This window comes from Rhipicephalus sanguineus, chromosome 8, assembly GCF_013339695.2.
Source record: "Rhipicephalus sanguineus isolate Rsan-2018 chromosome 8, BIME_Rsan_1.4, whole genome shotgun sequence".
In the NCBI taxonomy this organism is placed as follows: Eukaryota; Metazoa; Arthropoda; class Arachnida; order Ixodida; family Ixodidae; genus Rhipicephalus; species Rhipicephalus sanguineus.
This window is the reverse complement of record NC_051183.1, coordinates 975,312-999,191: the sequence shown is the minus strand read 5'-3', so window position 1 is coordinate 999,191 and position 23,880 is coordinate 975,312. Positions and strand designations below refer to the sequence as shown.

The 23,880-nt window shown below is 45.5% G+C and overlaps 1 protein-coding gene across 3 annotated transcripts in view; it reads left to right on the top strand.

The window, feature by feature from the left end:
- LOC119401211 (transcription factor E2F7) overlaps positions 1 to 4,797 on the top strand; it is a 72,949-nt gene extending 68,152 nt beyond the window's left edge. For all 3 annotated transcript variants that reach the window (XM_049418718.1, XM_049418717.1, XM_037667894.2), the window contains exon 15: positions 2,156 to 4,797. In XM_049418718.1, coding sequence (XP_049274675.1) covers positions 2,156 to 2,954 — 799 coding nt within the window. In that variant the 3' untranslated portion in view covers positions 2,955 to 4,797. The remainder of the gene's footprint in view (positions 1 to 2,155) is intronic.
- Positions 4,798 to 23,880: the final 19,083 nt, after the last annotated feature.

Below are 23,880 nucleotides of genomic sequence, written 5' to 3'. Positions count from 1 at the left end.
ACGCAGTCACAGCATCAAAGTGGGCAAAGTGATTTAGGCATTGTGCTTCGCATGGCTTTGCAGCGACCTGGCCTTGTGCTTAGCAGAGTCATTGAAGTTCTTGGCCTCCTCCTGCTGGCGTGAACGTTGTGCACACAAACGCTAGCGTTCCTTCTGAAGAGCTGCTTGCATTACACATACAGTAGAACCCTTCTAATAGGTTTTAAGGGCGAAGCATCTTAGGGTCTCGGCGTGTTGGCGGGCATCGTGCATCGTCGTCTGCTGTCGTGGTGTGCATCGTTGTCTGCTGTCGGGACGGTCCATTTGCTTCAGCGCAAGAGAGGGCGCCACCGCCTCAGCGCTCGCCGTGCGGCGAGAAGGAGCGAACGGTGCGCGTTGACTATGGAAATGCTCTCTCTGTGATAAATGTTGAACTACCAGCTCACGAGGAACGAGAACGCACCCTCTCCCGTGAGAGACAACACTGACGCAGGCAGCGTCTGCTAGCGAGTTTCTTGATTGAAATAACTAACTGCTCGCACTGCACAACCGTTCACCAGCCACCGCGTAATATAGGCACTGGATCTTGATCTGCAATGTAGTGCCAGTGGGAGATTTCTCTTGTGCGTAGTTGAACAATAAAGATTTTTGTTTTTCATGGGACCACAAAAAATGTAGTAGCCTGGAAATGCATAGCATGAACATGCGGTTAAAATGGGGGAAGGAGTGCTGCTAAATAATAAAGCGCATTGCACACAGCTCAAACTAAGAATTTATTCATCATTTTATGGCTGAAAGAAGTCCTTGATGGAAGTCTGGTGTTTTTTTCACACCTCTGCCAGAACCAGAGCCTTTTTGGACACTTGGGTGGCCTTGGGGCAGTCGGCATTGCCAGACTCATTGACTTACCTCTTCAGCACATCCAGTGCAGCGACAGTTCGCAATGTATCAGACAGGAACATTGCGGGAACAACTTGTGAAGAGGAGAATTTAATACATAGCAGTCTGTTGATTCTTTGCTGGGACCGAACACCAGAAATGTTATACGTGGGAAAGTGTATGAAAATTGGGGGACCCTCAAGCTTCTTCTTTAAGAGTTGAACGTGATAGCGGTATCCACAGACTCACACACACGGCATACCCATAGTAAAGGTTTTCACTTTCTTCAACAGTACTTTTATGCGCTGCATGCCCGTCTCTCTTGGAGGCAGCGGCAAGAGGACAGCCAAAGGGACGCCCTCCGGCTCATATATTTATTTACATCTACCTCGAATTTTTGCTCACGGACAACACTGGTTTTTTGCTCACAACCAATGACGCCGTTGCTGACACCAACACCGAAATTTCTGAAAACGAGTTCTTTAACGCTATCGCATTAAAAGACAAATGTATAAGTGGGGTTCTACTGCACTGTGGTGCATGCAATGTTCTGAGCAGAACAGACAGTGTATGTCAGTCTCTGTACTCCAGTCTTTATCTCTTGCGCTCAACAGATGATGGCGCACCAAGTTGGTAGCTGTACAAACAAAATTTCCTCCTGGAATGGCCGCTCCACCATGCACGGCTTGGGTGGTTTGCGACGTTGGAGTACAGTTAGTGGGCTCTAACCTGCAAGGTGCGCTGCATCGGTGCACCACACTCACACATGCGTGCTGTCCATGTTACCTGATAAATTTTTCATTTACATTGACATTGCTTACAGTGTCTAGCAAGCTTATGTTTCGTCCTAGGTACAGCATGCTTACAGCATCGAAAGGTATTGTTTAAATGTTGGATGCCTCGTATCATGGTTCGGGGAGTGGGGGGAGGCCATCTTTTGTGGCTAGTGTATTGTTCCGTGGAAGCGGTGGGAATGAATGAACAAGTCAAGTTTGATGGCCTTTCTCGCTTTGCGCTCCCAAGCTGCATTGCCATTCTTGCAGTCATTCAGCTGGAGCCACCATAATGGGTGGTACTTTGTACTTGCTGAGTACTTGTAACGCCTTGCTGAGTTACATTTGTACTAGATGTATGGCACGAGTGAAATACAGCTGCCCTAAAGATCCAGAACCATTTTTTCACATTAATCTCCTGCTGATGCAGACTGTAATAGAATATGGAGGGTCCTAATATAGACAATTTGCTAGCTCAATTCGCAGGTCAAGGCAATTAACGGTTTGCACCCAATTTCATGCAGCAAATGTTCAGGCAGCCAGCAGCCGCAGACTCCTCAGCCAACTGTGCCACGGCAGACGATGGCGCTGCAGACGCCAGCACAGCAGAAGCCAGCTCAGCAGGTGCCAGTAGTGCAGACATCGTTAGTGCAGACGCCAACACTGCAGACGCCAGCACTGCAGCAGACGCCGGCACAGGAGACGCCGGGGCAGCAAACTACTACAGTGCTGGCAGCGACAGATGTGCCGACCATCCTGACGCCCACGTTCCGCTGGATTATCGAGCACGACCAACGGACACCGTCTGGGAACGGCGGCACCGAAGAGGTGATCACAGCACTGGCCCTCCCGGCCGCAGCCCGCAAGCTGACGTACGACAGCGTTCCGACGACGCCGGCCTCTCCGGGAGCCGCGGAGGAGAGTCTCGTCCTCAGCATAACGTCCGCAGAGGCGGCAGACGACTCGACCCTCAAGCTGCCGACGACGACGGCGGGGCCAGCAGCCGGAACGGTAACGCCGCTGACCCCTAACTACTATGCGTGCTTCGTTCGCGCTCCCTCTTCCTCGCCCGAGGTGTTGCCTCTGGTCACTACAGGCGCGTCCTCGTCTTCACCGCAGATACCCATCTTCTCGCCAACCAACTGCATGCTCACCCTTTCACCCGTCGTTCTTGGCGCGGCCCACCATGGCCAGGCCGCAATGTCGACCATCACGTTCCCGGCGGGAACGAGGCTCTTGACTGCCACCACGCCAGGAGCGGCGCCGACGGCTGCCGAGAAAAAGGTCTCGACGGCTGCGCGTAAGTTGACGCTGACAAAGTAGGAACAATATTTTAAAGAGCGCTGCTTACCCTCAGCAAAATCTGCCGGTGAACAATCATGGTTTTGCGCTGGTGGCTGTGAAAACAATTTTTGCATTGAATTCGAGTATGTGGAACAGACTACGAAAAAGAAAAGAAAAATTACTGAAGAATAAAAAAAGAAAGCTTTAAATTAAAATCCTCGGGACACAGTGAAGCTTGAATTTCTTGCGGCTTAGCTTGTGGGGCTGCCCAGTTCAGTCGAAAAAGACTTTACATTGACCCGTCGAAGTATGGCTTCTAGTGGCACGGCAGTTACGGACAGAATCTGAACTCGATTGCAAATTTCGTCTGCTGCGTCTGCAGTGCAAGTGCAGTCAACAAAGCGAAGCAACGAAGAGCTCCGATGTCGCTGGATCGTTTTTCGCTCTGTGGCCAGGCGCCGTCCGTCCCTCTCGAGGAACTCCCAGAGCGCAGAGTGAAGCGATTCGTTTTGTTCCTCAACCGTGATTCAACGGCACGTGTGGTGAGGCATTCCTTTCGTGTGCTACGAAGCGTGCGTGTGTGCGATGTACGACGCCACAGATCTCTCCACGTTTCTGCAACGCACCATCTAGAGTGGTTTATAAAAGACGTGTGGTGTGCAAGTGTGTTAGAATTAGGACATTCACCTTGTCAAAAGTTTCACATTTCTTTTCTTTTTTTTTCGCGGTGTGACACGACGTTTACGTGAAGATGACGCATTACGGCTTTCGTGCTCGGTAGCGTGTGTTGAGAGACGTGGAAAAGTGATGTTCCATAGCGTATCCACCGTACTCGAACTGTGCTAAAGTGTGCTAAGCCTCTTAGGTTCAAGTGTCAAGCATGTTCATCTGGCTTGGCCACTACCTTCAAGTACGTGTTTGTGTGCTGCATGACATCGGAACAGGACACGTTCTGCTGTGTGACTGTCTCCATCCCGGCATCGCCGAAGAGCACCGAGACGCCGAACCCTTCAAGATTCAAGTGCAGAACGCGAGCGAGGAATCCTGCTGCAACATTACGGCTGCATAGTGAGCCTTTGAACGTTTTGTGCAACGTACAGGCTTCTGTACATTCACCGTTGTGCAAAAGTTGCATGCACGTGAGCTTTGCTGCTGAGCTTAGCTTGTGACTAGTTTTTTTTTTTTTATGGTAGTGACGCAATCATTTTTTTTAGTCACTTGTTACACGCCCGGTATTGTTGTTTGGGCATTGTTGGAGAGTAGTGAGCTCTAAATGCACCCTCGAAGGGCTTAGACTGACTTCTCGTTGCCATCCATGACATCATTTTTTTTTTTTGCCACTGTTAGCACTCTCATCATCAGTCTCGTTTTCATTTTTTTTTTTGTCATCAAGTGAATCACTTTTGGGTTTGAAAGGGTTGTTTAGGGTTCATACTTAGTCACTGTTCAGGCATGAAAAATGGTTTAGGTTCAGGGTGTACCACACCACGTGCTCACTGCCATACATAAATGTTTTTTTTAATGTGGTAATGGTTCCGGGATGAATGTGCATTCCCACTGGGCAGCACTCTAGTGTTGGCTTTTATTTATTCACACAGGCACTTGTAAATAGTAGTCCTAAAACACCAGTAATTTGCCTCCCTCTGCAACTTTCATAACGACGTCGGTGACTGTGTCAGAGATTCCTGCATCTGGACTTCTGTTCATAGAGACTCTTTTGTTTCACCGTACAAAATGAGGTGTTTATTATTAATTTTTTTTTGGCTGATTGGTCGCTGTTGTGAAACACTGCTCTTATCCTTGATGTAGCTTTGCAGAGAAGCAATGAATGCAAATAAGAAATAAAGTACTATATAAGTGTCACACTGTTGGCACGGCGAATAAAACGTGTGAGTTGTTTATTTGGTGCAGAACACCAGCTCAATCTTGACCTGCGCAAAGGTAGGCAAGTGCATTCACCCGTTCAGATCCTCTAGTCTTTGAAAACGATGAATTTTCTTATTTTGGAATGTTTCGTCAAATTGTGACAAAATTGGTTGTGGGTGCATTTTTTTGCGAAAAAATGCAAGCCTATAGAAAAGAAAAGCTCTGCCAGGTGGCGTTTCTGCGCCTTGCTAAAAGTGCCCCCTTGTTGAAAAAAAGGTACGGCAGCTTTGCACTAGTGGTGCCAAGCCTGGATGAAGTGCAGAGCTGGGCGGCCTTCTGTTTTTCTCATTATTTTCCTCTTTCTGTCTCTCTTCTCGTTTTTTCTGTGTCTTTTTCTGTCTCCATTTATTTCTATTTCGTCCTTTCTATATACACTTAAACCTCATTATAACAAAGTAGCATCTGCCACGAAAATAACTTCGTTATATCCGAAAATTCGTTCTAAACGCTTATTTCTAACACTGTAGCTATGACAAGACTATTCTTCATTTACTTCGTTATAACCGATAATTCATTATATCCGTGCTCGTTAAAACGAGGTTTGAGTGTATCCATTTCTTTCTCGCCCTATGTTTCTTCCCTTTCTTTCCCTCTCTCTATTTGTCTCTTCCTCTTTCTTTCTATGTCTTTTTTCTCTCTGTTTCTTTGATTCTCTCTCTTTCTCTTTTCTTCCCTCTTTCCATTTATTTCTCTCTCTTTATACTTGTTGTCTCGTCCATCAGAGTTATTGCATCCCACGCCAGAAAAAGTGGCGCACGTGTTCTGGGAGCGAAGCAGAAGAGGAAGAAGAGAGCGTGCACCGGTTCATGATGGTGATGATTTCTGTTAACGACCTGCGGAGTTTCTCCGAGATTAAAGGGGTACGGACACAAAATTTTGCGACCGAGATAGCTTGCGGCATCGATTCCCGTGAACATGTGTATATCGTCTGCAAAATTATCAACGATGAATATAGCTTGGAAGGGATTTTAAATGAATTTTGAAGTTTGCGTGAGCGATCGACATCCTCGCTCTATTGACACCCCCAGTGACCCCCTACTTCCCTCACGTGACCGCGCTGCAACAAGTCATGACGACGTCAAGCCGCCGCTTTTTTTTCTTATTTAGATGCGAAACATCTTATGGCGGAGTTCAAACCGGCGGTGTGCGGCGTGACCACCCTTACTGCGCATCCGCAGACCCTCTCCACACACCTCCACTCCCCCTACCCTCATCCACTTCCCCTTTCCTCTCCCCATCTCCGCTCCCACCCTCCACTCCCTCAGAAACGCGGGCTCGACATGCCGAAACGCTGCTTCGCATCGCCTCATGGTCCCCTTTAGCGGGAGATGGTGTCAATTTTTTGCCGCGTTCGCTTCAGCAGCCTACTTCTCGGCGGCTGCTCGCGAACCGCGCGGAAGTGCGTCACAGTTCTGTGTGCTGACGTGATCGAGCGCTGCACCCGCTAGGTGGTGATAGTTGCAACCGGAGGCTTGTCGTTTTTGAAACAGAAACTGACACTGGTCGGTAATGAGGAGCCTGTAATTATCTGTCGCGCGCTGCAGCAAACGATGTGCCGTGTTATGACTAACAGGCCCCAGTAACACATTGCAGCAAAAAAAATGCGAAGCCATCATTTTTGTGTCAGTACCCCTTTAAACAGTTCCGCTGTTAACTACTTATTCGATGGTCGCGCACGGCGGTCCGTCAAATGAACATATGGTGGCTGTGTGCTTGCTGTCCCGCTGCACGCGGTACCCGCGCTGTCTGGCAGAGCGCGTGCTGTTTCTCCCTCTCGTTACTCGTGCCTTCGTGCTGTCGGCGCAGCCTCCCAAGTCACTCGTCCACTGTGCATTCTTTCGCCTCACGCTGTGCTGAGCGGCAGCTCGCACGCTCTCGCTTTAGCTGTGCGTGCGTGCTATACCCTTGCGCTGGGCGCACTTATAGAAAAATTGATTTCCAAAGGCTTACCTTAATTTGATGGGAAATTAGCCGAATGCAACGAATCTTCAAAATATCGAAAAATTGAAGCTTCCCAAACACTGTAGCCTTACCCTTTGGGTTGGAAATCGCTCCGAAATTTCATCTTCATCTTGTGATATGCGCTGCCAATTATGACACTGACCGAAAGAAACGAGAGACAACTCAGCGTTATGCGCATCACCCTGTGTTGTCTCGTTTTTTCGGTCCGTCTCATGCTTGGCAGCGCATATCACAAGATGAAGACCCATTGCAGATGAAGACCTATTTCAGCCTTATTAGAAATTTCATCATCATCATCAACCTGACTGCGCCCACTGCAGGGCAAAGGCCTCTCCCATGTTCCGCCAATCAACGTAGTCCTGTGCTTTGCTGCGGTCATGTTATCATCGCAAACTTCCCAATCCCATCTGCCCAGCTAACTTTCTGTCTCCCCCTCGCGCGTTTGCCTTCTCTTGGAATCCAGTCTGTAATTACTCTTAATGACCAGCGTTTATCTCGCCTACGCGCTACATGCCCCTCCCATTCCTTCTTGATTTCGACTAAGATGTTCTTAAGGGCATACTAAAGTTAAACAAAGAATCGATTTAGATTTATAAATAGTGCTCCGAGAACTACTACATGTTGTTAATTTCACCGTCATAGGTTTATTAAAAGAACAGAAAATCAAGGTCAAAGTTTCTTTTTTAAATTTCGCGCCAAATCTCCGCGCGTTACGTCACGGATTTCAAAGGTTATTTTTCGCATTTTGACGACATTAGCTCAACGACATTTTTTTTAAACTTGGTATGTTAACTCTATGGTCCCCTGAAAAAACAATGTACTTAATGTTTACCGATTAGGAACTACGTTGGACCTAGTAGACGCCGTCAAAATATTTGACGTCACGGCGTTCGGTGCGTGACGTCACATTTGCGTTCTCTTTTCGCGCGTTTTCTCGCTTACCAAGCGTCTTCTCGCGATAAGCGTGGTGATTTTGGTATTGTGAAAGAGTAATTTACTAATACGAGAAAACTCGTTTCCTCTTTAGTGTCCGTTTAACACCCATATGTTCCCTGACCCACTTTGCTGACCCACTCTTTTGTTTTGTCCCTAAAGGTTACACATATCGTTTCTCTTTAAATGCAAAGCATTTCTTAACGAACCCAACGCACCTTGAGGGTTTCTATCGACGTATCTATCTATCTATCTAGCCGCCTGCGTCTTGGTGCTCTCGTGATCGCCTCCTTAGCTTATTGGCGTAAACCAAAATTGGCATAGGGGGCTAAGAGGGTTTGACAAATGTGACTGTATGGTCATGACATGATCGAATAACGTGAAAATCCTGTCGTGTACGTCGTCAAACGCTATCCTCCAGACACGCGTATACGCCACAGTATGTCTTCCAAACAACGGCGAGATTTAAATGCGATAGCGTAAAGAAACACCGACATGGACAGCGTTGACCGAACGAGTGCAAATAAAAATTCGGCAGATCCCACGTACCGTGGAAATCGATGTTATGCGAAGCATGCGCGGGATGGTGACTGTGGCATAATTTTTCATGTTGAGCGAAACGTTACGGAATGACGCTAGAGAAATGTGGAAGTGGTATAAACACACTCATATGCTGGAGGGTCGCATATGTAATATATAACCAGTTCTTTACAGTTCCGTAACGATGCCAACAGCAAAATGGGTGTTACCAACACCAGACTCCGTAAGCTGATATGTAGGGCTTATATTCCTAAATACTGGATAGTGCGAATCCCAACAGCACAAAGAAAAAACACAAAAGCACAGGACAGGCGTTACTCGCAACTAAGCTTCATTCAGCAAAGTTCCCCTGGATATACAAACAGCCGAGCGGCACACGCAGGCGCACTGCACGTACGTCACAGTCACAGTTGCAATTGTTAAAGCTGCGTTAGAGTTGTTATGCTTATACTTATCTGTTATGACGGGAACGCACGCACGTTTCACGAACCTGTGTTTATGTGTAGAACGGATTCTTGACAGCTCTTGAACAAGGTTATCATCACCGTGATCAGTGAGCACCAGCAGCTGGACCGGGCTTGTTAATTGGATCCGTTCGTGATCGCGGTTATGAGGGATCTAAGTGTAGTGAAGTCTCCTGGATGTCTCTTACGATGAAATGATCTATTGACGCCTCCTGTCCTGCACGTTGCAGCGAGGTCTTTTGATGCCCTGTCCACATTAAAGCCGTCTTTCACGCAGTATAAAGACCAGAAGTTGTTGGGTCTTGATAAATCAATGTTGAAAACACCGGCAATGATGAGAGGCCTGGTTCTCTCGGCAGATTTATTGTAGGAAGCATTGACCCCGGTTTTGGCGTAATCAACGTCCCTGGTAGCACAAGATGTTGCTGCAACATTACAGCAATATTTCGAATGTTGCGTTTTGGTGCCCAACGTTGGACAACTTATGGTAATGTTGCTGCAACATTGACAACTCCTGAAACGTTGGCATTGCTTTCCAACAATGTTGATGAAACGTTGTTTAACAATGTTAACGCGATGTCGGTAGACAACGCCGCAGCATTATCCCGTCGATGTAACTGCAACATTCACTGGCGATATTCAAGCGGAATGGCGTGCACGCAAGAAACGCTGCAGGGTACCCTAAAATCACAATATTTTCTTTAAGCACTAGCACATCGCATGCGCCCTTGTTTTTTCATCTTTCAACTTTCGCGACTTGCCACAACTTGATGCAGTCATGAGCATGTATTGAAGCAGTATCGATAAATGGAGGAGAAAACTTCATCTGCGAAATTAATTACAGCAATGCGAGTTTATGCTGACTTCCTAGATTCTGGCTCGTGATACGGCGCACGATGCAACCGTATCTCATTGGTCGTCACTTTAAAATGAATAGTATGTAAAAAATTGTGACCACATTTTTTTCTGCATTAACGTAGCCTGTTTTGGCACTTGCGAAGTCCAAACACGACTGCATGTCCAAGCTGTAGCATGGCCTCCTAGATTCGTACTTGTTACTCGGAGATTTATTCGTTGACAACCAAGCAAAATATCTACTGCGTATGATAAAACATATCTGAGAACCTGTTTAATCCACAATAAGTAGTTGTAGGCAACGTCGTCATTTAAAAAAAATAAAGTTATAGGCGTCTTAGAGGCCATTGTTGCGCTGTTTGCATGCAGCGGAAGTCTGAGGCAACATCTACGGAGATGACGTGCGGGGACGGTGTGGCCGACTATAAGCGCACACTCGCTGAAGCAAACGAGAGCAACCGTAGAGCATTATTTTCTAGCCTAGAATTTTTTTATAAGCATGCATACACTTCAAGTAGATTCTCACATTAAACACTACAGCGATCAAATTAAGCTGCACTATCCCGCCGCCAGCACGCCCGCCGCGCAAAAACACGTTATAATCAGTTATAATCACCGCTTTTGTGCACGCCATGCTGGCGATTTCTCTCATTCTGTTCGAGTACGACCTTCGTGAAGTTCTTACGCGATGGGTCCCTGCAGCATTGGGAAACGTGGTAAGTCCTTTTTTTTTGGTGTATTTTATTTGTCGAGCTCTATCTCTTCACTGTCCGAACATTCACAAACTCCTTGCATGCCATGTAGCTCGTGGAGCGTCGAGCTGTTAATCATACTCCGCAGATATGTAGTCATAAAAAGAAATCGTTACCCGGTTCAAGGCAGTATAGTTAGGCTAAGCAAACACAACGGACACCGACGTCGTCAGACGTCGTGCGGACAGATTTGAATTTGCGCGCCGCAGTGTGATACCTAGAAAACCCGAAATGGGGGCACGGACGTGCCAAGGAAACGTTCAATAGTTATTAACAGTCAGTGCAGCTGCCACTGTAGCGTTTCCTGTCTAATTTACAGGCCGCATTATTTTATTTAGAATAAATTATGTAATAACACCACATATAACCCAGTCCGCTACGTTGCGGCTCGTTCACCTGCTTGTATACCACGTGTTGACGCAGCACCTTTGTTGTGTGTAGTCAAGATCATGTTCTCTGGGTGTAGTGTTCTGTGATTGTGCTCCGTTGGCGGCGTCGCGGTGACATGTGTATTGTGCGGATATGAAGAAGTTCGATTGGTGAAGTGTCATCTCGTCGGAGACGGCGGCGGATTGCCGAAAATGTACGAAGCGTTCATATGCTGCAGACTGGCTGCGCTATGCTCCTTCAAGGATTCAGAAATGGTACCCAATGTCTTTCTTCTGCAACACTACTTAACTTTACTAAGTCCTAATTATGTGCCTTGATTGTGTGGCTTGCTAGCCTTAACATTTTCTTTGTTACACAAAGAAACTGTTTGTTGTGACAAACATTTTTGTCTTCCTTCTGTCATTGTCTTTTCATCTTTTCACATTCCTGACATCATTCTGCACCTGGTTACAAATTTTCATTGCTGCATACAGTAGCATACTGTCATTTGTTATCCATATCTTACTTTAAAAAACCAAAATCATGCATCCTGCCCTTTAAATTGAAGGCGAACAGCAAACAATTTTTCATGCTCTTCCTGTGATGGAGGAGCAATATCTTTTGTTAAACCTGGGTTATCATTGATTTCTTTTTTTTTTTGCTTCTAATATAAGTAGATGCAATGTGTCATGAGGCAAATTTTGTTGTAGTACTTTCATGAGGAAATGTTATAAATGAACGTTTTGTTTCAAGTATTAATGAGGGCATTTTTTAAATCGGGTGCAACAGCCCACAACTCTGCTTGGAAATGGCCTAAAGCAATGATTTATACTTTACGCCACACTACATTCTGAATGTATTCTGTGGATTGCACATTAGTGCAGGTTGCGGTTAATTAGCTGATTAGGCCTTAAGCAAAGAAGTATTTGTCTAATATCCTGGAAACTACTTATCATAGAAAAAAATAACAATTGCATATTTGAAATTCGCCCACAAATATTCTTAAACTTTCCAATTTCCGTCAAAATCGATCAAGAATTAAAGAATAAATGTTTAAAGTACCACGTCTCTCCTTAATTCAAGAGTGCAACATATCTTATTGCCTTTTGATGTGACACGTTGAAAACACATGCCAGGAGCAGCAGAAGTACACAAGCATGTGTGCCTTGTGGCTCCCACAAGATGTGGCCAGCGTGGCCGGGAATTGAACCCGCTGCCTTGTGCGTAGCAGTGTAATGCAGTTCTGGGGCACTGTGAGGCATGTACACAAATGCAATGCGCCCGTGCTTGTGAAAGCCTAGTCCATTCACCACTCACTAGTACAAAGGAGGATAGCAAGTGCCCTTGTTGAATACAAATTTTGCAGCTCTTGAAGATGAAGTTGAAAGTTCGGCGAGTTGGTGATAGTTCATGTTTACGTGTGAAGCAGCGCACGAAGACAAGGCACAAAAAAAAAAACGAAACGACAGGACACTGCTGCACTCGGAACTAGTTTATTTTGAAGAAAACAAGGTTATATAGATACATACCAGTGTACCACGTGTGACAGTGACTCAAGTTATAACAGTTTCCGGTGATCTTCCAAAAAAAGACTTCACAATCGCTCAGAACAACCAATGCTTGGCTGATTCAATCACCTTTTCTTTTAGGGACGTGGGAAGCCTCCATCACTTCCCTGGTCAGCTGATCCTTGTGATTAGAAAGTATCTCAGTTTCAGGGAAAAGCAGTGTGCAACCACATTCCAAGCAATGTCGTTTAATGTGTGAATGAACATTGTTTGTTATTGATCGTTAACACACGGCTTTCAGAACACAAGAGATTACCAACAAACAATGTTCATTCACATATTAAACGGCATTGCTTGGAATGTGGTTGCACGCCGCTTTTCCCTGAAACTGAGATACTTTCCAATCACAAGGATCAGCTGACCAGGGAAGTGATCGAGGCTTTCCATGTCCCTAAAAGAAAAGGTGATTGTATCAGCCAAGCGTCCATTGTTCTGAGTGATTGTGAAGTCTCTTTTTTGGAAGATCACCGGAAACTGTTATAACTTGAAAGTCATTGTCACACGTAGTACGCTGGTATGTATGTAATAACCTAGTTTTTTCAAAATAAACTACTTGCGAATGCAGTGGTGTCCTGTCGCTTCGTTCCTTTTGTGCCTTGTCTCTCTGCACTGCTTCACACGTAATCTTGAAGATGCAGTTGCCACGTGGCCTCCCGCCAGCATAACATTGGGTTCGCTAGTGGGCTCATAAATGTCATACTAGGGATTGCCACTTCTGGTGACACGAGTATCTTTTTCAGACGCAAGAGCTACATTACTCTTCATGCACATTTTTGAAAGGGCTGTGAATTATACAACTCCCTGGAAAAATATATGTTTGTATTTAAAGGTGACATCAACAGCTGCCGCAAAAAAACTCTTTGCCTAATTTCTGTGGTGGTATTCTTTTAAAACCGTGACATGTTGATGGGGCACAAATTATTATAATGAGCCTTATGAATGACTTCTGTTAAGACTAATGCATGAATATAATTTAATTTTTTTCAGCAGCCGAGCGACATCGGAGCCTGCATGCCAGATGTGTCCATCAGGGAAGAGGATTCATCAGATCATTAGTGTTCATATCGGGGACAATAAAGTGTTCTTCCATACAATTTTGTTTTCCTGCTCACCTTTGATTGATTGTTGTGCTGCAAAAAGACAGTCAGTGCAGGGATACCTAATGGTTCAAAATGATACTACCTTCAGTGAGGTGCAGCATGCACGAAAATGTTTTTTCTAATGCTGCAATACTGTGGCAGTAGCGTTAATAACCATTTTTATAGCATTATTTAATGCTTCAGCAATGCTGCCTGAATGGTGTGCAGCATGCGTGCAAACGTTTCTCTAATGCTGCAATGCTGCGAAAGCAACATTAATAAAATGTTGTTGCAATATTATATAATGTTTTAGCGACGTTGCCTGAATGATTCAGCAATGTTGTTGCAATGTTTCTTGTCAATGTTGCGGGAATGCTACTGAAGGCGGACATTATCCACGTTGTAACAACATCGAAAGGCAACACTATGATAATGTTGCAGCAATGTTTTGTGCTACCAGGGGTGGTCCGCGCTGCGGACCACGCGAACGAGTGCATGGTAGTTGAGTGTCATCCAGGGGTGTTCTGTCGTCAGATTCCGCACTTTGCTTGTGTCCGCCACGGTGGTGTAGCGGTTACGGTGCTCGGCTGCTGTCCCGAAGGTCGCGGGTTCGATCCCGGCCGTGGGGGTCGCATTTAGATGGATGCGAAATGCTAGATGCCTGTGTACTGTGCGATCTCGGTGCGCGTTAAAGAATACCAGATGGTCAAAATTAAAGTCCCAACAATTATTATTATTATCACTTTCCTTGTGTTTCAACGTGTCTGTTCGCGTTTACTGTGTTGGTTGAGACTTTGTATGACCTGCGGCACATACCCGCATAACATAAACTATGGTATGCGGGTATGTGCCACACGTGACCGAGGGAAAGGGTTTCATGACGTACGCGACAGGTATATTGCGTTATTCATGTCATGACCAGTGAATCGTGTTCACCATACACTGATCCCCTGCTATGCGAATTTTGGTATATTAGAAGGTATGAAGACGACCAGGAGAGCGCCCAGACGTAGGCGGCTAGATAGATAGATAGATAGATAGATAGATAGATACGTAGATAGAAACGCCCAAAGTGCCTGAGGTTCGCTAAGAAATGCTTCGCATTTAATAAAATTCAGGATCCCAGCAGGAATCGAACCCAAGCATTCTGCGAGGCAGGGTATTCTAACACAGAGCCACGCCACATCTTGAAACTGCTTTAGAAAAGACTATGCAGAATGTCGGCGCAACGTCAATTGTGGTTGCGGTAATGGCTATCTATAACAAAGAAATTTTACATATGTACTCCTACGGTAAAGACGCCATGCCGGTTTGCAATTGTGGTTGCAGGGTTGGCTTTGCTTATATAGAAGTCTAATAAACATTACATTTGTATTCCTGGGATTCAGCAAGCGTTGCTCGGCCCTGGAGGATACGCTAACGAAAGTTACGTATATATTCACATCGTCGCACCGGGCGCACTAAGTGGACGTGCCTGGTAAAGCACGATGTGCACACAACTACTAGGCTTACAAAAACACGTCGACCCACTTCGTAACGCTTGGCCCAAAGCTAAAAAAATGCAGCACAGATAACTACTTATTGATTGCATCGCACGAAAGCGATTCCCGGCGTGGGATTCGCCGAATTTTTTGTCCCCAAAGGTTACACCTATCGTTTCGTTTCCATGGCTCACTGCGACGTCCTCAATATAGGTTCAACCCTCTTTGCAAGTCTCCAGGTTTCTGCTTCGTAGGTAAGTACTGGTGCACTCACAGAAAAGATCGAGTAAAAAGGGCGTCTTTTTGTCCCGCAGCAATAATCGTCATCTACGCTTGCTTGTGTTTCCTTTCTTGAAAACTCTGCGCTGGCCATTTTCCTACCAAGAATGCTATGTCACGCTGATAGCTCACATGCCGTTCGTTCGTGACCAGTAAGTACCGGGCGCGCGGCGATAATGCAAGGAAAGGAAGGCGAAATAAATGACGATTATTGTTGTGGGGCAAAAGGAAGCCCTTTTTACTCGATGTATTCTGTGAGTGTAGGATCGACTTGTTAAATGCGAAGCATTTCTTCGCGTACCAAAGGCACTTTGAGCGTTTATATCTATCTATCCACAGGCGTGGGCAGTTTCATAGTAGCAACAACGCCCCCCCCCCCCCCCCCCCCTCGTGTTTGACGAGCCCAAATGACATGCTTCACAGCGGATGAAAAAAAAAAAAAACGTGGAGCGATGACGTGCTACTGACAATGGCCCGCCTTTGGTCCTATAGTTAACCGGCAGTAAGGATAAGAAGTAAACAGTTCTTCGAATTCAATGTTACATTCGGCCGCCATTATCGTTCAAAACCTGCGAGGGGTCATAGCTGAGTAAACGTATCGGCCAGACTTCGCGCCCCCTCATTGGTCATCCACCTCCATGCCCCCATCGTGGGAACGCCTGTGACGACTACTTCGTTCTAGTTAAAGGACATATGCCTCAATGATTACGCGTTAGAGCTTATCATGCGCTCGTTGGAAAATGTTGCACTGGCTTAGCTCGGCTATGCCAGGATAACGTAGCGTTAGCAAAGGTTCAGCTAATTATTCTTAGCTTTCCTGATTGTCTAGGATATAGCTTGATTATCATGCTTACTGCTGCTCCAATGACACACACACGGTATACGTATTATGTAGCACATGTATGTCTATTTTGCTAGGCAACAGGGGCGTAGCCAGAAATTTTTTCGGGGGTGTTCAACCATACTTTATGTATGTTCGTGCGTGCGTTTGTATGTGTGCGTGCCTATATACGCAAGCAAAACTGAAAAATTTCGGGGGGGGGGGTTTGAACCCCCCAACCCCCCCCCCCCCCTGGCTACGCCCCTGCTAGGCAACTACTTCGGGATCCGATGAGTTAAGCTTCTCCGCTCTTCTGCGCCGTTGAGCAGCATTTGCGCTCTCCTCCTCCATGGCTAAACCACACTGGCAAACGCCAGGCAGGGGCGCTATCAAGCGGCTCCAGCGCCGTGTCAGACGGCGACTGCACGGCGAAGGCGAATAGCTGCGCGCACGCCGGCGCCAATACGTCTGCCAAGGCTACGACGTCACTCCTCTGGAAAGCGCAGGCCGGCGGCGGCGAGTCGCGCGCGGTGGCGGCGGAGTGCGCGGGAGGTGCCGGCTCCGGTGCGTGACATCACTGATCCTCGCGCATGCGCAGCACGGCTCTTGAGGATCCACGCGAAACTGGCTCGGCTAGGCCACGCTACAAAAAATGCCGTGTTACAGAAAAGAGCAGTGCTTTCACGCCGTTCACGATACAAAGGAATATGCCCCTACATGTTTCTTCCTAACGTGCAGTTTGTGTTCACTCGCACGCTGCTCTTTTCCATAAGGCCACGTTTTCAAATCGGCCGCATGAAAGCCTCGGGCGGCATAATATTAAGCATATTTGATTAACCTTTAAACAAGTAAAGTCAGAATGCCATATATCAGATTTGAAGGGTGCTGATTTCTTGGCTGATTTCGGCTGATATTTGGGTGGCGTGCGCAGTCACATATGCGACACATTTTTCTCAAAGAAAAAGCGCATTCAGCGTAACGTCAGCGCTCCTACCGTTTTTATGGGTCTCTTAGTCGTTTGTTCGCGCTGCGCAGTTTCTCTTCGAATGAGGGTGTACTTTTCACCAAAAAAGGTAAGCCTATATACAGCCTTTGAAAATCTTGTTTTTCAGTTTTTCAAAGTTTCATACAATTTGTATGAAATTGAGTTTGTGTCTATTTTCGGCCCTAATTGGCAAGCCTAAAGCCTTCGTAAATCATGTAGTTTGCGATTTTCCAACTTTTTATCGAATTAGGATGAAATTAATTTTTCCCTCCGTTTTAGGACACAAAGGTTAGTCTTGAAAAATCTTGCTTTTTTGCTTTTCAAGGTTTCGTCGAATTTGCATGAAATCGATTTTGGGTCAATTTCCGGCCTAAATATTATAAGCTTACAGCCTTTGCAAATCTTGTACTTTTTGATTTTTCGACGTTACGTCGTAATCAGATGAAATCGATCTGGGACCACTTGAAGAGGCCTTATTTAGAAGCCTTGTATTTCTTTTTTTTTAAAGTTTAGTCGAGAAAGATGAAATCGATCTGCGACCACTCACTCTAAATAGTCAGCCTATAGCCTTTGGAAGTCTTTTATCTTTCGTTTTTTTTAAGTTTCGTCAAAACCAGATGAAATCGATCTCGGACCACTTTCGGCCTAAATAGTAAGCCTTAAGTATTGTAGTTTTCGATTTTTCAAAGTTTCGTCGAAATCATATTAAATCGACCTGGGACCACTTTCGCCCTAAATTGAAGCTTATAGCCTCTGGAAGTCTTGTATTTGTCGATTTTTCAACGTTTCGTCGAAATCAGATTACATCGAGCTGGGAGAATTTTCGGCCTAAATAGTAAGTCTATAGCCTTTGGAAATCTTGTATTTATCGATTTTTCAAAGTGTCGTCGAAATCGGATTAAATCGATCTGGGACAATTTTTGGCCAAACAGTAAGCCTTTGGAAGACTTGTATTTTTCGATTTTTCAATGTGTCGTCGAAATGGGATTAAATCGATGTGGGAGAACGTTCGGCCTAAATAGTAAGTCTATAGCCTCTGGAAGTCTTGTATTTTTCGATTTTTCAAAGCGTCGTCGAAATCGGATTAAATCGATCAGGGACAATTTTTGGCCAAACAGTCTTGGAAGTCTTGTATAGCCTTTGGAAGTCTTGTATTTTTCGATTTTTCAATGTGTCGTCGAAATCAGAATAAATAGATGTGGGACAATTTTCGGCTAAATAGTAAGCCCAATAACCTTTGAAAGTCTTGTATTTTTCGATTTTTCAAAGTTTCGTCGAAATCGGATTAAATCGACCTGGGACAATTTTCGTCCTAAATAGCAAGCCTATACCCTTTGGAAGTCTTGTATTTTTCGATTTTTCAAAGTGTCGTCGAAATCGGATTAAATTGACCTGGGACAATTTACGGCCTAAATAGTAAGCCAGATTAAATCGGATTCATCGATTTCGGACAATTTTCGGCCTAAATAGTATTGCCTTTGGAAGTCTTGTATTTTTCGATTTTTCAAAGTTTCGTCGAAATCATATTAAATCGACCTGGGACCACTTTCGCCCTAAATTGAAGCTTATAGCCTCTGGAAGTCTTGTATTTGTCGATTTTTCAACGTTTCGTCGAAATCAGATTACATCGAGCTGGGAGAATTTTCGGCCTAAATAGTAAGTCTATAGCCTTTGGAAATCTTGTATTTATCGATTTTTCAGTGTCGTCGAAATCGGATGAAATCGATCTGGGACAATTTTTGGCCAGATAGTAAATAGCCTTTGGAAGTCTTGTATTTTTCGATTTTCCGAAAGTTCGTCAGATTTTGATGAAATGGGGCTTGTGCATATTTAGTTTCTCTACTTTGCAATTTTTTGTTCAATTTTCTAAAATTCGATTTGAGGGGTATCTTCCACCCAAGAGTTAAAGCTTTTGGGTTGCCTTTTTGGTAAAATATGCGTCTAGATATTCCGAAAAGTCGAAAAATAAAAGAGATATAAAGCATATGGCATTAAGTATTCGTCATTACACCAAAATATTTTTCAAGTATCACCTGCAGCGAAGCTTGGACATACAACCCTAGCATTAATGTTATGATTATGCGCGGCAATAATGTACGCATCCACTTGTAAGCACTGCTGGCTAGCTGTGCCGTTCCAGTAGCCGAGTCGCTACGGCGTTAAGCTTGAAACCGAAGGGTTGGTGGCTCGAATCCCGGGGAGGGTATCGCTAAAAAAATGGAAAGGCTAAAACCCTTGGAATTTTTAATGGATGCGTTTGCGGCAACAGTTTTTCTGGAATAACGGACCAGTGACCCTGACCTCTATTCGATTCTTTTTAAGTTTCACCGCATATTCATGTAACCGATATCTTGCGCGCTGTTTACTGGTACCCTCACCGCAGCGGTGGCGAAACGCTTGGGCGTCCGCTTCCGATACGGGAGGTACCGGGTTCGATCCCTAGTGCCGGCCGGCCACCCACCGGTTTCCAATGGGTACAAGCGGGCTTCTGGGTGGTGCTACAGTGCCGCAGTGGTGCGAAGCTTAAGACGCTTGGAGGACTCCCAACTTACTGCATGGGACCAGTGGCCACGTCCCGTGCAGTGAACCGGGGGTCCTTTTTTACCTCCAAAATCCAACTTGCAAAAAAAAAAAAAATACAGACCACGCTATTTGGGCCTAGTGATCGCGTTTAACGGTCAGTGTGTACGTACATTATATTTCAACCATTGGTAACTCCAATGGTCGGCGTGTCAGTGAGAGCCTCGATACACCCATAATGACATCATTGTACACTTATAATTAAAGTTGGTTTTGGCAGGAACTATGTTTTAGCCATGGTAACCGCATCCCTGTATGGCTTTCGTTTCTCTCAGCGAGGCCGCCAGCGGGGTTTGAACCAGCGCCCTTTCGGTTGCGAGCCGAACGCTTTACCATCTCGGCCACAACCGCGACTCAGCAAGTAGTGTTTATAAGTTGCTCTGCACCTTAATGTGGCGCATACGTGAAAATGAAACGTTGTGCGTGCCTCTCAATTCCTACGTAGATTCAAAGCTTCACGAACAATATCTGGTGCTATTTGTGACCAGTAAGGTAAGGCTATATATCCTCTGGAGATCTAGAATTTCTGCATTTTTGGAACTTTCGTCGCTTTATTATGGACTTCATATGGTGTGAATTTTTGGCCGATAGCGTAAGTTTCGCCGCATATTCATGGAACCGATATTTTGCGCGTTGTTTACTGGTGCCCTCACCGCAGCGGTGAGGGCACTTTTGCGGTGAGAGACCTTTGCCAGTCTTCAGTTTCTGGAGTTTTGAAAGTTTCGTCGCGTTTTGAAGAAATTAATTTGAAGGTAGAAGAATCTCGGAGTTGTCTAGTCGGTTCTCAGCAAAGAAATTCTGTAGCGCGAACAAAGGACTAGGCGAGACGCATGAACACAGGACGAGCGCTCTCCTTCTGTGGAACATCTCATCACAAAATGCGCGATATACTTGGTGTTGCAGGAGCCACGTGCCCTCACTGGCTGGCTTGATAGCACCACATTATGCTCATTAGTGATGCGCGTGGCCCATCCTCTGCCCTTGAAATGCGGCCGCCTTCGCGAAGCTCATGGAGAGGATCATCGTCTGGCGTCGAACAAAACCACACGCTGCCTGGAGTTGTTGTTCGCGTGCTTCTCGTTTCCGGCCCTTGCGCATCTTCGGTCGCCGGGCTGACGAGTTCAATAATCTGTTGTCCGTTGTTCCTTGGTTTAACTACGGACGAGACAATGTGTGCCGTGGCAGTGATGGTGCACTGAAACGACTACCATAGGCATGCTCAGGTTTCCCCATGAGGTGTGCAAAGTTTCCTATCCCCCCCCCCCCCCCACCCCGCGTTAGACGAGCCCAAAGGACAGCATGATTCACTATGGATGAAAAAAAACAAAACAAAATAAAGCATGAAGCCATGACGTGCTACTCACAATGCCCCGCCTTTGCTCCCTAGCTAACCGGCAGTAAAGATCAGAAGTAAACAGTTCTTCGAATGCAAGATTATAGGGGCCTTCGGCCGCCATTATCGTTCAAATAGCTGAGTAAACATATGTGGGGCAGACTTCGCGGCCCCTCCTTGGTGATGGGGCCGAGGGGCACCCCCTGCCCCCCTCGTGCGCCTCAATGATTACGCGTTAGAGCTTATCATGTGCTCGTTGAAAAAAAATGTCGTGGTATGGAAAAGAGCAGTGCTTTCACGCGGTTTGCTCAGAACGCCATCGACTATCACAATTGAAGAAGGATATTGATTTTCTTGGCAGATTGCTGCTGATTTTCAGGTGATGTGCGCAGTCATATATGCGCTACATTTTCTCAAAGAAAAAGTACATTCAGCTAGAGTTACTGTGTATCATATACAGCAGGGGCGTAGCCAAGGGGGGGGGGGGGGTTGGGGGGGTTCAACCCCCCCCCCGAAATTTTTCAGTTTTGCTTGCGTATATATACAAACGCACGCACGAACATACATAAAGTATGGTTGAACCCCCCCCCCCCCCGAAAAAAATTTCTGGCTACGCCCCTGGTTTTAAATGTTTCATCTGATTTTTGGATGATGTTCGCACACATATATACCTCATATTTTCTAAAAAAAGACAAAGTATTCAGCAACGTTAGCACTCGTACCGTTTTGAATTGTCTCTTCTCGTTCTTGTTTGTTGGTGCTGAAGAAGTTCTCTGCCTAGTTCTGTCTATTTTCGGACTAAATAGCAACCATATAGCCTTTGGAAATGTTGTATATTTCGATTTTTCACAGTTTGGTCAAGTCCTGGTGAAACAGATTTTTGCACCATACTAGACCTAAGCGGAAAGCGTATAGAAATTAGAAATATTGTATGTTTCGATATTTGATAGTTTGGTCGTATTGTGATAAAATATATTTTGACACCATTTTCAACCTAAAAGGCAAGCCTATGGCCTTTTAGAAATGTTGTGTTTGGCGCTTTTTCGTAGTTAGGTCGTGTTTTGATGCATTCTACTTGGGGACCATATTTAACCTACACGGATATCTTGTATTTTTCGAGTTTGCATAGATCAATCGCGGTTTTGATGCATTCGACTTTGGTGCTATTTTCAGCCTAAATGGCAAGCCTTATAGCTTTGGAAATGTTGCATTTCCCGATTTTTTGTATTTTGATTAATTTATAATGCGTTCGACTTAGGAACCATATTCAGCCCAAATAGCAAGACTATGGCCTTTGGATATCTGGTATTTTTAAATTTTCCACTGTTTGGTCGTATTTGACGAATTCGATTTTGGGACCATTTTTAACCTTGACGGCAACCTATGCAAATTTTTGTTTAGTTTCAACGTTCTCTTAATATTTGATGAAATGTATGATGTGGGTGTATATTTAGTCAAAAAAGTAAAGCTATAGGCTCAGCTAATCTAGAGTTTTTTCACATGGGAATGTTTTGTGGAATTTACATAAAATAGATTTGAGGGCTAGTGTTTACCAACCAGTAAGCCTATAGGCTCTCCTGTTTGGTCAAAAATTGTTCAATGATTCGTTTTATCGAATTGTAAAGATGCCTAAAAATGGAGAAATAGATGGTTAATAGAGACCTTCATCATCAACGACACGAATATTTTTCTCAAGTGCTATACCTACCGAGGCTTAACAAAATACCATAGCATTATTTTTGAGATTATGATGTGCAACAATGTGCAAACCAACTTGTAAGCGTGGTTTGCATCGCCGTTCCAGTAGCCCAGTGGCTAAGGTGTTACGCTCGTAAGCAAAAGGGTGGTGGTTCGAATCCAGGTGCGGGCATCGCAACCAAAAAACGTAAGGCAATAACCCCCTGAATCCTTGATGGATGGGATTGCGGTAAGAGGGCGCGTTACTGGAATGAAGGACCCTGCCACTTAGATCTAGTTATGTTGACCTTTATTTCATTCATTCGATTCTTTTTAAGTTTCGTCGCAAAATATCGTGCAAGCTATATCTAGCTCGTTGTTCACTAGCACCTTCACCGAATTGGTGGCGAACCGCTTGGGCGTCAGCTTCCAGTACGGGAGGTGCGGGGTTCGATCCCCAGTGCCGGCCGCCCACCCAGCGGTTGCAAATGGGTACAGCCGGGCTTCGTAGTGGTCTTACAGTGCCACTGTGGTGCGGAGCTTAAGACGCCTGGAGGATCCCCAACCCGCTGCACGGGCTCAAGGGTAGCTGCCCGTGCACGAACCGGGGGTCCTTCTTTTTTATGAAATATTCAGTTCGAAAAAAAAAAACGAAAAAATCACCCACCATAATTTTTAGGCCTCGCCGTCCTTTCTTCTGCGTTTAAGGGTCGGTCAGGACCTTATTGCAGAGTGCGCTTACAATTCCAATGGTGGCCGTGGCAATGCGAGCACCTACACGTGAATGATGTCAGCATGCTATGCTCAGCATTTGCTGCAGTGCGATGCGAACCACCAGTTTCTGATCTGCATGGTCGGTTTCAGCCACGGTAACCGCATCATTGCGTCATACTGCTCCTTTTCTTTGGCGATGCCGTCAGCGGGATTCGAACCAGCGACCCTTCGCTTGTGAACCGAACGCTCTACCGTCTCGGCTACAACAACGGCACAGGAAACGCTGCTTAGAAGTTGCACTGCACATTATCGCATGCACACATGTCGCGCACTCATGTCGCTCAAGGTGTAGTAGCGCATACGTCAAAATGAAATGCGGTGCTTGCCTGTCCATCCTTGGGGGGCAAACGCACAGCTTAAGCTCTGGTGTCATTTGTGAAAAGAAATGTAACGCTGTAGCCTCCAGCAATTTTCATTTCTAGGTTTTTAAAGGTTTTCGAATTCGGATGGAACAGATCTTATGGGCGTTTTTAACCTAAAGGGTAAGCCTAAAGCGTTTGGAAATATCGACTTTCTGGATTTTCGAAAGTTTTATCGTATTTTGAAGAGATCGAGTTTAAAGTAGAATTATCTCGGAGTTGTGTTCAT